Source organism: Mustela putorius, unplaced genomic scaffold (genome assembly GCF_011764305.1).
Source record: "Mustela putorius furo isolate JIRA1106 unplaced genomic scaffold, ASM1176430v1.1 tig00003858_pilon_pilon_pilon, whole genome shotgun sequence".
Classification (NCBI taxonomy): Eukaryota; Metazoa; Chordata; class Mammalia; order Carnivora; family Mustelidae; genus Mustela; species Mustela putorius.
The window spans coordinates 8,489,314-8,502,905 of NW_025422010.1; the positions used below are offsets into that span (position 1 = coordinate 8,489,314).

Sequence of the window (13,592 nt, forward strand, 5' to 3'; positions counted from 1 at the left end):
AGCAGACCCAAAACCGCTTTCATGGATTACTAGGTGCCATACCTGTATGTAGGCACACCTGCTACTCTCCTCTATGGGGTGCTTAAAATGGCCAGGCACAACTATCATAGCAATATCATTTCCATAGACTTCCAGTTTGGTTTTTTTACTCTTAATCAATAATATCAGATACTTGGGTGAACCCTTTTCAGAGTATAATCTCAAACTGTCTGCTATACAGAGTATAACAGAAGTCCAGATGAAAGACAGTCACAGCTCTATCCATGTTAATTAAAGAAACGCAAAAGATGACATAACCCTAAGTGAGAAAACATCCAGATGTATTTCTACTCAATTTTACTTCACAGAATATATCCAAAGAAAATGAAAACACTACATCAAAGAGTTATCTGCATCCCTATATTCACCGCAGCACTATTTATAATAACCAAGACAAGGAAACAGCCTAAGTGGCCACGGACCAATTGAATGAATACAGAAGTTCCGGTTAGGAAATCCTGCCATCTGTGCCAATATGGATGAACCCCCAAAGGCACTATGCTAAATGAAGTTAAGTCAGAAAGACAAATACTGACAATCTCATTTATATGCAGAACCTAAAAAAAATAAAAAATAAAAACAAACCCATGGAAAAGGAGATCAGATCTGTGGTTACCAGAGGCAAAGGAAAAGAACATGGGGGAACTGGCTGAAGGTGGTCAAAAGGTGTAATACTTCCAATCATGACACAAATTAAGTCCTGGGGATATAATGTACAACATGATACCTAACACAGGTATATGGTATATTTGAAAGTTAAGACAGTAAATACTCAGAGTTCACATGCCAAGGAAAAAAAACATTTTTTCCCTTTTTTATATCTAAATGGCATACTTAACTAAACTAAGCAAGCTATTAGCTTTCTGGCAGCACAGGCAAAAGAGAAAGTAAACTCCAATTGGGAAGCATCAATATGCCAATGAACTCTCACTTTCTAGTAAGAACATATTCATTCACATTTTTTATTTTTGGCAAATATTTCAACATTCCTTTAAAAGGGGATTAAAAGACACAATAAAAATTACCACTCAGGGACTCTTTCATTTCAGCTTATTCTAAAAGAATAACAAAATAATTGAGCACAGGTATTTATCTAATCTGTGAATTTCTTTTTCAAGAGGGCAAATGGCTTCCAGATCAAGGCAACAGTCATGTCAGTGTAACCTAACTGTACTCACCATTTCTATTTACCTGTATTATTTTATATATTAAGTCACCAAAAGGAAAAACCTACTTAGCTTTTTCAAGTCCCTCCAACAAACCATAGAAAGATTAAAATCTGCATTGCAAAATAGGGTAAGTGACCACAACTCATTCTACACATTCACAGACAACTTTCTGAACTGTACACATATATTCCTCAGTCTTCCAAATTGTATTTGCCTGACATTAATCAAAAAGCAACATAGAAATTATTTACTAAGAAATAAAATCAGATGGATTTTGACCAAAATCAACAGTAAACAAAATACCTGGGAATAGACAAACTTGGAATAAACTGCTTGTCTATGTAAATTAAATCTTTTGTCCCCAGGCTATGGGTATACAGTTGTCAAAAAGTGGTTTATGCATATTATTTAATTATATTTATGCATGTGTGTGTCTCATTCTAAAGAACTTGAACTTACTTAAAAGTGGCAAAAAAAACTGGGAGAATTAAATGGTTCTTCTCCATCATGAAGACTGTATCTGAAAGTATTTTTCTTCTTGAGTGGACAAAATATTCTCAAATGAAGAAAGCACATCAAGTTTTTTTTTAAACCTAAGTAAGCACTGTCTTAAAATGTGGAACAGCATTGTCACACATTCCCAAAAGGCCAAAAACAGAAGCAAAATTAATCTCAAAGTAAATGAGAACTTAATAGCTCCAATCTTCTCCCATTTTCCTACTTACCAATTTATCATTTTCATTGGGCATTTCAAATACACATCTCAATTTAGAATCCATTAATTCATCAGGTTTTGCCTCTTTCCACTAAAAACAAACAAAACCAACATGAGACAGAGAAAGTTTAACTGTGACAAATAGGTTTCACACCTCAAGGGACAACCAATAGGTTTCAATCAGGGGACACTGAGGCTGTTTGGAGCAGAGGTGAAGTCTGTGGCTCAGGCAGGACACAGAGCAGCACTCTGAACTGACAACCCTACCCCTCTTATCTGGCAATACCACAAAACTTTGTATATAATCCTCAAGAAACCTACTATCACCATCTGTTAAAAATCACACTAACATCTCTAGAGACTGAGGGCTTTCTTCCTCACAGTAGCATTTCTAAACTGTTTCTAAGAAATACTATTTCAAAATTCTTTCAATCTTGAAATTAAGTCAGAATTATCTATAATTAACAGATTTACATTTTTTAATTAAAAATTAGCTTTCTCAAATAAGGACTGTACAAAACCCACATTTTCAACAACATCCCTCAAAATAAATTCCATTCCACCGCTATACTTACCACAGCTTCCATATCTGAAGTGTTTGGTGGAGCAAAAATTGTCTGTACCATAAACTTGTGTTTACTCTTCTCATTGGGATCATAGTCAAAAGGCTGTAGCATTACTAAATAAGAAGAAAAAAACACATTGCTTTGTTTCTTCTGCATTTGCTTATCATCCCTACTGCTTAATTGACTAATATGCAAACTTATTAAAAATCCAGGATGGGTTCAAGAAACCTAATCCTGGACTAGTTACATTAAGGATCCAGAATCAACTTTATGGTTTCCAACTATTTTAACAAGCCACAAAATAAACAGCTACTTAAAAAATAAATATAAATCTATGACTACCTCCTCTAAATTAAAGTTTGGGAAAATTTTCAAAATGTTGCCAACATTAACTATTATAATACCTATAAACTCAGATTAAAATCTAGTAAACTATCTATTAAAACTAGTTATAAATACAAGGCTTCATTTGGTATTTAGTGATAATATCTTTTAGAATGACAACAGGGATACATAAAGGAGAATTTAAAAGTTAACTTCAAAACTCACTACATTTTAGTGTTCTAATAAAACTAATTTTTCAAAAATAGATTTTAAGTATTTATTCAAGAAGCTTATCAATCTGTTTAAATCTCATTCTAAGAAAACAAAGTATAGGGGCGCCTGAGTGGCTCCAGCTGTCAAGCGTCTGCCTTCAGCTCAGGTCATGACCCCAGGATCCTGAGATCAAGCCCCACATTAGGCTCCCTGCTCAGCGGGAAGCCTGCTTCTCTCTCTCCCACTCCAGCTGCTTGTGTTCCCTCTCTCACTGTGTCTCTCTGTCAAATAAATAAATAAAATCTTTAAAAAAAAAAAAAATATATATATATATACAAGGAAGAGGTATACTCTGATCATTTCCAGAAATTTTCTAGCATCCCAGCAATTATATTCAAATTCTTCTAAGCACTCAAGATTTTCAGTAGCCTTTAAAAGAGGATTTTTAGGGGTTCCTTGTAACTAGAGGGGATACAAAACTTTTATTAAATTTATATTACAAAAACTGTAAGAACAAATCTACAGTTACACGGAATATATATACATATGGTATTGTACAAATTATTCCCCTGCTAATACGTAAATTATTTCTAAGATATATCTTTTATACATGTACATCAACACTTTCAAAAAGACAAATGCAATTAAGCAAATGTGAGAAATAGCAATTACGTAAGAAAATCCTATTCTAAGTGTATCTGAGATGTCCATAACTCCCATCATGGCTAAAAACATTTTTGAAGGGGCAAATACAAAGCAGAAAAAAATGCACAGGATAAATACTTCGGAATCCACATGAAGGCCAGTGAATGTCCATTAATGCCCTTCACTAAGCCATCACTGCAGGGTCATCAGTAGGAATTGAATAAGAAGAAAAATTAAAACATGACTGATTGTGATTTTAGGACAATTATATTCTAAGTTATTGCAGACCATATAAGAATTAAACAATCTTAAAAATATATATAAATATGCCAAATTTAAAGAACCCACAAAACTAAGTGCTAAAGAGAGAAAGTTAAAAAGAAAGGAGTATGTAATACAAAGTCAATCAAGGAAAAGTTGCTAGAGAAAGGAAGCACAGTTTGAGTGACTACTTATAAAGAAACTCAATACACTAAAAACTGAAGAGCTAAATGCTAACTGGAGAAGCATCTGTAGGCTGGCTATGGAAACAGTAACTAATGTGTCTGGGGATTTTAATATGGCAGATGCTCAACAAAAGGGATTTATGGAAGACAGTTTTGGAAAGTACAGGTTGACCTCTGTCCAACACAGGGACTTAACATGTAACATGCAGTTGAAAATCCACATGTAACTTCTGGCTCCCCCAAAACTTAAGTACTAATAGCCTATTGCTGACCAGAAGCCTTAATGATAACACAAACCACAGATTAACACATATTTTCCATACTGTACATATTACATACTGTGTTCTTACAATAAAGTAAGCTAGAGAAAAGAAAATGTTAAGAAAATCGTAAGAGAGACCATCTGGATGCCTCAGTTGGTTGACTGTCCAACTCTTGATTTGGGCTCAGATGTGCTCTCAGGGTCATGAGATCAAGCCCCATGTTGGGCTCCAGGATCAGCATGCATTCTGCTCCTCTCTCTCCCTCTGCCCTTCTTCCTACCCACACACGTGCTCTCAAATAAATAAATCTTAAAAAACAAAAAAATAATGGAGAAGGGTGCCTGGATGGCTCAGTTGGCTGAGGTTCTTGGTTTCAGCTCAGGTCCTGATCTCAGAGTCTTAAGATCAAGCCCTGCATTGGGCTCTGCACTCAGCAGGAATTCTGCTTGAGATTCTCTCCCTCCCCTGCTCAGGTACTCTCTTTCAAATTAATAAATAAATCTTTTAAAAAGAGAGAGAGAGGGGCACCTGGGTGGCTCAATCAGTTAAGTATCTGCCTTTGGCTCAGGTCATGATCCTGGGGGTCCTGGGATCGAGTTCCCTGCTCAGTGGGGAGTCTGCTTTTCCCTCTCCCTCTGCCCCCCCTACCCCTGCTCATGTACATGCTAATAAAAAAATGAAAATAAATTTTAAAAATCGTAATAAGAGAAAATACACTTACAGTACTGTATAGTCTTTATCCCAAAAAAACTCACATCTAAGTGAACCTGCACAATTCAAACTTTTAAGAAATAATAATACAACAGAACTTCAGCAGTTTAGAAACTTCCAAGATAATGTCATTCTGAATAGTTTTATGGATTCCTAAGGGTCAAACTAGATGCACCAAGAAACTATTTTTAACCACATGGATAGAAATAATTCTATTTTCTTCCAACTTAGCTAAAAGGCTTAAAGATTTAGAAGGCAACTTCCAGAATGCATGTACTCATTGCTTTATCTTCCTCTCCATCCATCTTTCCCATGAACTTGGACAAACACAAACACATTCCTACCCGGCCACCATATCACGTTACTCACTAAAAACATTTCTTCTAGGGCCAACTAGCTCTCAGTTTTTGGCTAATCCTACTGACCCTGAGGATTCAGGGTCACACAGAATCCTACAGTAAGTCCCTCAATACCTTTGCAGTCAAGTTCTGCTTCTAAGTACTCTCCCTGGGCTTGCTATAGGTTCTCACTCTTTATATAATTGTTTTTAATCTGCTGTGGATTTAAAAGCCACAAAACTGATAAAGAATTAGTTTCTTAGGAATACTTATCAGGACCATCCAGACATTTTTTGTTGTTGTTGTTGCTGTTGTTGTTTTAAACATATACATGGCTGGGGCCATGCCCCTAGAGATTCTGAGCTGAGAGAAGTCCACGTGTGTTCCTGCTCCACCTGTTATCAGGACATACAGTGAGTGGGAGATAAGAACAACTGCTAGAAAATTAAGAGTAAATGGTCTCTGTGGGAAGCCTAAGAAGTTCTCCCATAATTAAGATATGTTCTCATATGTGGTTGCTATTTCTCAGCTATATCAGAATATTGTTAAGAAGTACTGTCTTGGGAAGTGTGATGAAGAAAGAAGTTTATAGAGGGCATTAACTACAGCAACAGCACAGACCCCATAGCAGGGGTAAGCAATCCATACACAGAGTGAACCAAACATATTCCCTGGACTACAAGTAAACCAAAAGGGAGCCAAAAAGCTAAACTTTGGCATTTATAATGAAAAGTAGAAACACTCATCTAATTTGCTACAATCAGCAAAAAATAGGCATTGTACATTTTTAAGACTTGGAATACACTTGTATAGCTGCATGCAACATGTAACAATAGCTAGAGATCTGAAAAGAATGATCCATCACAAAAATGATGTCATATTTCAAAGATAAAATAATAAGGGCAGAGAATATGGTACTGAGTGGTAGAAATAAAGGATATAAAATATTTAAAATAACAACTATTGTTTACAAATTGACCACAGATACCCTCAACTACAAGATAAGGGTATGAAATGTTCTGCAACAGCTGGCATACAGGAAAAGAAAACCGAAGGACAGGACTAAGGCAAGCCAGAATAACTTAAAAACTATTTCCCTCCCTCCCTCCAGATGAAACCCTGTTAATTAAAACCAAATTCAACATAAACATAAGAAGATCAGAATCCAATACCGTTCAAATTCAGAACATGATTTGCTACCTGAAACAGTCACAGTCAACCCCGGGTCAATAATTCCACTGTTGGGCCTCACGCAGTACCGACGAGGTGCTGTAGTCTTCACTTTGAAACACACTTTTCTATCAGATGGATTTCGCAACTTAAGATTTGTAGTGACTACATCTGTGAAGGGGCCTGTAAGGTTTAAAAGACAAAAACAGAAAAAAATGTTAATTGGATTCACACATACAAACCAGGATTCAAAACTGAATATATATACCCTCAATTTTATTTAAAGTATATACTGAAGTCTGTGCACCTAACTGTATCAAAAACTAACAGTATTTTTTTTCAGGTGGTAGACTTACAAATAACTGTCATTTTCTTCTTCATTCCTTCTTATATTGTATAAAATTTCTATATGAACACGTATTATTGCTATCAAATAAAAAGTATTTTCAAAAGTTTTGATTTATGAAGTAAGCCCACAACTATATTCTTAGAGTGTGCTTTTACGACATTATTGAAGAGAGATTTTTCCAGTGGTCTGCAAACCAGTGCAGGTCTTCAAATCGATTTTACCAAGCAAATTCCATTTTACAGCAAAAATCTCTTTATCTAAAGATACTACATCTAGTGACAATAGTGTTCTTGCTTCACACCTCAATTAGGTCTAATTCATTCACTAATATATTTGTTAAGTGTTTCTTATAAGCACTATATCAAATGTTCTAGATACAAAATTTCTAAACTTTGGTGATATACCCAAACATGAGATTACAAAACAAAAAACCCAGAAGGGTAATCTACTCCTACTTGAATTAAATCAGTCCTAACTAGTATAACCTCATTATTTCTTAAAAGAGGGTAAAAGAAAGATTACAGCCACTTTTTATCTTGGCTGAAGAAAAGCCTGTAAGACATTATGTAAATTACTTTAGACAATAAAATTAGTATCTTTTACTTTGGGCAAAATACAAATTTAAAGGTATGCACCAAGAGGAAGCAGGGACTACACACTTCTAACTAACCCAAAAGCAATTTTAAATGGCTTTCAAAGCAATCAGTTTCAAGTTATATTTTTTAAAAGCAAAAAGGGTAAAATCAAAGACATTATAGAAACTATCTTTATTTAAATAAACAAAAATAAGCATGACTATAGGCAAACCTTACAGCATGGAACCCAGATTGAGAATATTCTTCAACTCTACCAGATAGTTTCCCATTTACCTGAATACTGGAAAATCGTCTAAGACAAAGATTTAGAAGGGGAAAAACAAATAACAGTCAAATGAAAAGAGACATTCAGAAGAGTGCAGGAGATGAAAACAAACAGATCTGCCAAGGAAAAAAGATTTCAAAGTTAAGGTGTTAAAAGGTAATTATTCCAAGTCCTAAGGAATGAAATGATCTTACTCTACACTCAAAATTTAAGTTGTGAAGTATTTTCCAACAAAGATTTGGAACTCTTAAGAGGGAGAAAACAACAGTAGAAAACACAAAGGCAGAGAAACAGCTACAAAAAAAATTAACGAAAAATAGCTGTTTAAATCAACTATTTTTTTAAAAATATATATACAAAGTATGATCTTCTGAACAGGCTGCTTTAATTATATGGTAACCTTAATGACTCAATTTGTGTATTTTACCCCCTTTACTTCTTCAATACCAAATGCTTGCATTTTTCCACAAGCGGCTAATTAGCAACTCCACCAATACAACAGCATAGGAGGTAAAAGGAACAGGGTAATCTGTTCATTTTGCACTCGAACCCACAATATCATTGGGTAGAGACATTATTTTTTTTTTATAGATTTTTTATTTGTTTATTTGACAGAGATCACAGTAGACAGAGAGGCAGGCAGAGAGAGAGAGGGAAGCAGGCTCCCTGCTGAGCAGAAAGCCCGATGCGGGACTCGATCCCAGGACCCTGAGATCATGACCTGAGCCGAAGGCAGCGGCCCAACCCACTGAGCCACCCAGGTGCCCCGAGACATTATTTTAAACTACTGATGAAACTAGGAGTCTTAAAAGATATACAGATTCCATTTCTTAACATTCTCAAAATTCATAAATTACTAGAGATATTTAAGAACGTGTAAATTTTTATAGGGCTATTTCAACATTAGCAGGAAGCATGGATAAGAAAACAGTTTCTTAGAAACATGACAAAAGAAACCTTTCTCAATACTTTAATTTTGAACAATCCTATTTTTCATAACATACTTATGTAAGATTTTTTAAATTCAATTTTTTAAATCACCTCAATTTGAGGAAAATACCAGTTTTCCAAAATAAGGTAAAATAACAGACTTTTAAAAGTGATTTAGAAAATTACCATGTGTCAATTTCCAACAACATATGAATTCTGAAGTAGTACTTAAAATTTATATTGCCTGAGCTTATAAATCTTTAATAACAGATTGTGGCTGTGACACAAAAATGCAAACTATCTAAAGAAAAAGATAAAAGAGGCTTTTTCATTTAGCCTCCGATGAAGATGTAAAAATATCTTTATTTTATATCTAATATCTAAATATCTTAAAAAGATATTTTTTAGCCTCTGGTGAATACATAAAGATGAAGATATAAAAGGCTTTTTTTCTAAAGAAAAAAGCCCACAAATTTAAAACAAAGTTCTTAACTGAATATATTGACCTGACCAGTAAAATGTGAAAGAAACTACCCACCTAACAAATGAGTAGCCCACCTAACATCTGAATTTGAAATTTTCAGCTCCATTGTGTCCCTCTACCAAAGTATCGTATGCGCTGCTATCCCAGCAAACAGCTCAGAGTCTGGGTCTATTTTCCAGGTTAAAATGGAAACTTAGCTCACACTTAAAGCATTCCTTTAAGAATAACCAGATTTAACTGTTATAAGAAATCATGGAAAGAAACGTCTGATCCACTTCTGTGAGTCACAGAACCCCTTGAGAATCTGATGAAAGCTATATACTATACCTCAAAATAGCCAAATACTCACAAAAAATTTACATGGACTTTGGGGGGGGCAAGGGTACAATAGAGAGGTTAGGGCCAGTGTGGGGGGCGGGTAGGCAGTGCAGGCTTTGTGAAGAAACCGTTCATGACAAGAGTCTTCCAGGACCTGGACAATGAAAGGAGCCTGGGCAAGCACTGTACAGTAAGATGCACACAGCTTCACCTTTACTTGATCAAGTCTCATCCGAGAGAGACTAGAGATCCTGTCTTCACTTTAAGAGCTCTTTATCAAGAATCTGGGTGGGAAAAGGAAGAATGGGTTGTCAAAGGGTTTGAAATTTTCTGCAGTATTAAGCTGACGTTTAATAGAATAATATAATAAAGCTGGCGCTTATTATTACTGAATAATTAATAATAAAGAAAAATCTAACAACAACAACAACAAAAAAGCTACCATATATCATAGATCCCTGAATCCTCAGGTTAAGAAGACCTGGCAAGGGGCACCTGGGTGGCTCAGTTGGTTAAGTGACTGCCTTGGGCTCAGGTCATGCTCCTGGAGTCCCAGGATCAAATCCCACATCAGGTTCCCTCCTGGGGGGTTGGGGGGAACAGACATTGGAGGGGGGGTGCAGGGATGAACAGGATGTTAGACATTCTGCAATGCCTGGGCAGTCACATACAAGTATCATGCCCTCATCCTATGGAATTTTCAAATAACCCCTCCCAGGAATTCATACTAATGAAAATCTTTCCAGAAATATATCTATTGTGTGAAAAAGGAAAAATCTGTTTTCTTTCCTCCAAAACTTGAAAAGGTTAAGTTTACCATCACAGAAAATTACTGTACAAACTGCAATGCCACTCATGATACTTGAATCACAACACACTTCTATCAAGATTTGTGACACACACAATTCTACCCATATGCATAAACTTTCTTATTTTGCTCTTATTAAGTCAAAATGTTAAAGAAAACCAGTCAGGCCTATTCAGATAACTGTTGTGTTCTACTAAATCCAAACTTACTTGTTATTAGGAAGGTTACAAGTATCTGGCTACTTCATTCCCTCTTGTAGTAGTGATGCCCAAATATTTACACTGAAATGCTTAGGTCATTATCAGTTTTCTTTTTATTTCTCCTTTATGTTATAATTAAGACATTATATTAAAATTTTAAAACCATATGCTGACAGGCAATATCATATATGAACTTTGACATGGTAAAGTGGGCATTAAAGAATGTAAAATATAAAAATGGGACATCCTGTCCAATAGAGTTAAAAACCACTGCATTATATCAGTAATCTCCTGCTTGACTTAATGAAAACTTATCCTTTGCAAAGCTCTGGTTGTTAAACCATTAAGAAAAACAAGGAACTGTATAGGGACCAACTCTGCAGGGAAAGAGAGAGTAACTGGGAGGGTACAAGGAAGATTTTCAAAGATTTTATTTATTTGTCAGAGAGAGAGAGCACGCAGAAACAGGCAGAGCGGCAGACAGAAATGGAGAAGCAGGCTCCATACTGAGCAAGGAGCCCGATGTGGGACTCAATCCCAGGACTCTGGGATCATGACCCCAGCCAAAGGCAGCAGCTTAACCGACTGAGCCACCCAGGCGCCCCTAAGGAAGATTTTTAAAATGATTAGCCAAGCTCTAGTTCTTGTCCCAGGCAGTGATTACATCGATATTTAACTTTTTGGTAACTCTATAAACCATACATATTTTTCATTTATGCAAAACAACAATTTTTTAGAAAAGCTGATTCTTCATGTATCCTTAAAAAAAAAAAAAACCTGAAAAAAAGTGAGAAGCAGTTTTGATGAGAAAGTAAGTATCTGAAGCAATTTATATAAAAAACAAGTACTTTTTGAGGGCATCTAAACCTTAATCCCTCTAAGCAGAGGAAAATCCTGCCAGTTGTCTAACGCAAATGCTTAATTTAACATTTAGAAACAATCACTGAAATAGTCCATTTTAAGATTACCTAATAGTATACTAGTCACCAGTTACCATTTCATACATACTTCCTAGGTTAGAGATGAAATCTCACTGTTTGTATATAATAGTATTCCACATAAGAAGAAAATTCCATATGATACTTACTGTACTCATCAACAACAAAAAAACTATAATCAAACTAATCCTACCTTTTATAATTACATGGGTTGTTTCTTCCTTTAGCCTTTTAGGCAGCCATAACATTTCCTGTCACTAAGTATTGTGTCCTAATTCCAACACAACTGCTTTGCCAATAAGCCAAAATCCCTATGCCCTGCCCCAAATTCTGAAAATCAGAAATGTAACAGACACAAATATGGTCTCTGTGGGAAAAAAAAAAAAAAAAAAAATCTGGACATAAATTTTAAAAAGCCTGCAAACTAAAATTTCAGAAATGTAGTAAAAGTTTAGGACAGCTACCTAGAAGGATGTGCCAGGTGGGACTAGTCTGCTTCCTTTATCTAAAAAATTTTCCTGCATGAAATGCCTTTTATACTCAGGCTATATACCTAAAATGCTAGCAAGCAGAAAAATGATTTCCTTCTAAAATCATTGGCTCACCTTCTAAAAATGGGATCCTTAATCTCCAAATCCCCAATTTTTTTTTTAAAGATTTTATTTATCCATTTGACAGAGAGAGATCACAAGTAGGCAGAGAGGCAGGCAGAGAGAGAGAGAGGGAAGCAGGCTCCCTGCTGAGCAGAGAGCCCGATGCGGGCCTCGATCCCAGGACCCTGAGATCATGACCCGAGCCGAAGGCAGCGGCGCCCCGCAAATCCCCAATTTTAAAAAGAAGCTCATAACGCTTAAAAGAGCTGAAAGTAGAACCACACTGACAAGTTTTTGAAATGTTGTCATCTATCTACATTTTTATATGAATTGACACTCAAGTTTTCTTGAAATGCCAAGGTGAGTCTAGTTACAAAAACTGAGTTGGGTGAGAGAATAGAAGACAGCTGTTGGCTTGGCTTTTCCCCCAACATTTCATTGCAAATTTTCATACAAAGAAATTGAAATTGGGGCGCCTGGGTGGCTCAGCCCTTAAGCATCTGCCTTTGGCTCAGCTGGGGTAATGATCCCAGGGTTCTGGGATTGAGCCCCACATCAGGCTCCCTGCTCCATGGGAAGCTTGAATGAAGCAGGAATGCTCCTACTTCTCCCTCTCCCACTCCCCCTGCTTGTGTTCCCTTTCTCATTGTGTCTCTCTGTCAAATAAATAAATAAAATCCTTTAAAAAAAAAAAAAAAGAAAGAAAGAAATTGAAATCATTGTAAACAATCATGTATCTATTACCTAGATTGGACAATTAACATTTTGTTGTATTTGAGACTATAACCTATTTATCCATCTCTGTCCATCCACCTTATTTTTGATGCAAAATAAGCTGAAGACATCAGTACACCCACTCCTAAACACCCCAACATGCATATCAATTTGAGTTCAGTATTTGCTTACTCTTAAAATCAAGTTTTAATTCACGATAAGCAGTAGTCTACAGCATAGAGCATTTCAGAAACTGAACAGGCCTCTGAGATGCAGCTTTAAGAATAAAAAGGCAATGTACGTGAACATTAATTCATGAACTCTGAGACATCCATTTAGGCTAGCTACTCCGAGTCCAAATGGGAGATATTTCTCTACAGGTCTCCAGCATTTCTGCATGTTTTCAACGTGGAGGCACTGGAGCTTTCATCCAGATTATCTTGTCAAGGATGTATTTAAAGAGTGAATAGTCTTGGAAAACAATGCCTCTCTCCTGAGGAAAAAGCAGGCTTCTTATTGTCCTTTATAATAAAGATAAGGTCTTCCTCTAGGAAAAAAAGGACAGGTAAGTTTCCATGCAGCCCACTAGCAAAGACTCAGATTTCCTACACTCAACAGCTTCTCAGCTATGATGCAAACCCACTACATGAGAAGCATCTGTCTGAACTAAATCCATGTGTTGCTCCTGGAGGGGGCAAAGGAAATCAATGCAAATACAAAGCTCATGTTACATACACTGTCATGAATAATAAAGTCCTCGGTCTCTGAACCCAGGAATCTCATATACTCTACCAATAT

General features: G+C 36.0%; 1 protein-coding gene across 2 annotated transcripts in view; it reads right to left on the minus strand.

Moving 5' to 3' along the window:
• The window catches only part of VAPA (VAMP associated protein A), a 39,704-nt gene that overhangs the window by 12,493 nt on the left and 13,619 nt on the right, over positions 1-13,592 (minus strand). For both annotated transcript variants that reach the window (XM_004742702.3, XM_004742701.3), the window contains exons 2-4: positions 6,630-6,782; positions 2,499-2,602; positions 1,934-2,014 (exon numbers count right to left, since the gene is read on the minus strand). In XM_004742702.3, the coding sequence (XP_004742759.1) occupies positions 1,934-2,014; positions 2,499-2,602; positions 6,630-6,782 (338 nt within the window). The remainder of the gene's footprint in view (positions 1-1,933; positions 2,015-2,498; positions 2,603-6,629; positions 6,783-13,592) is intronic.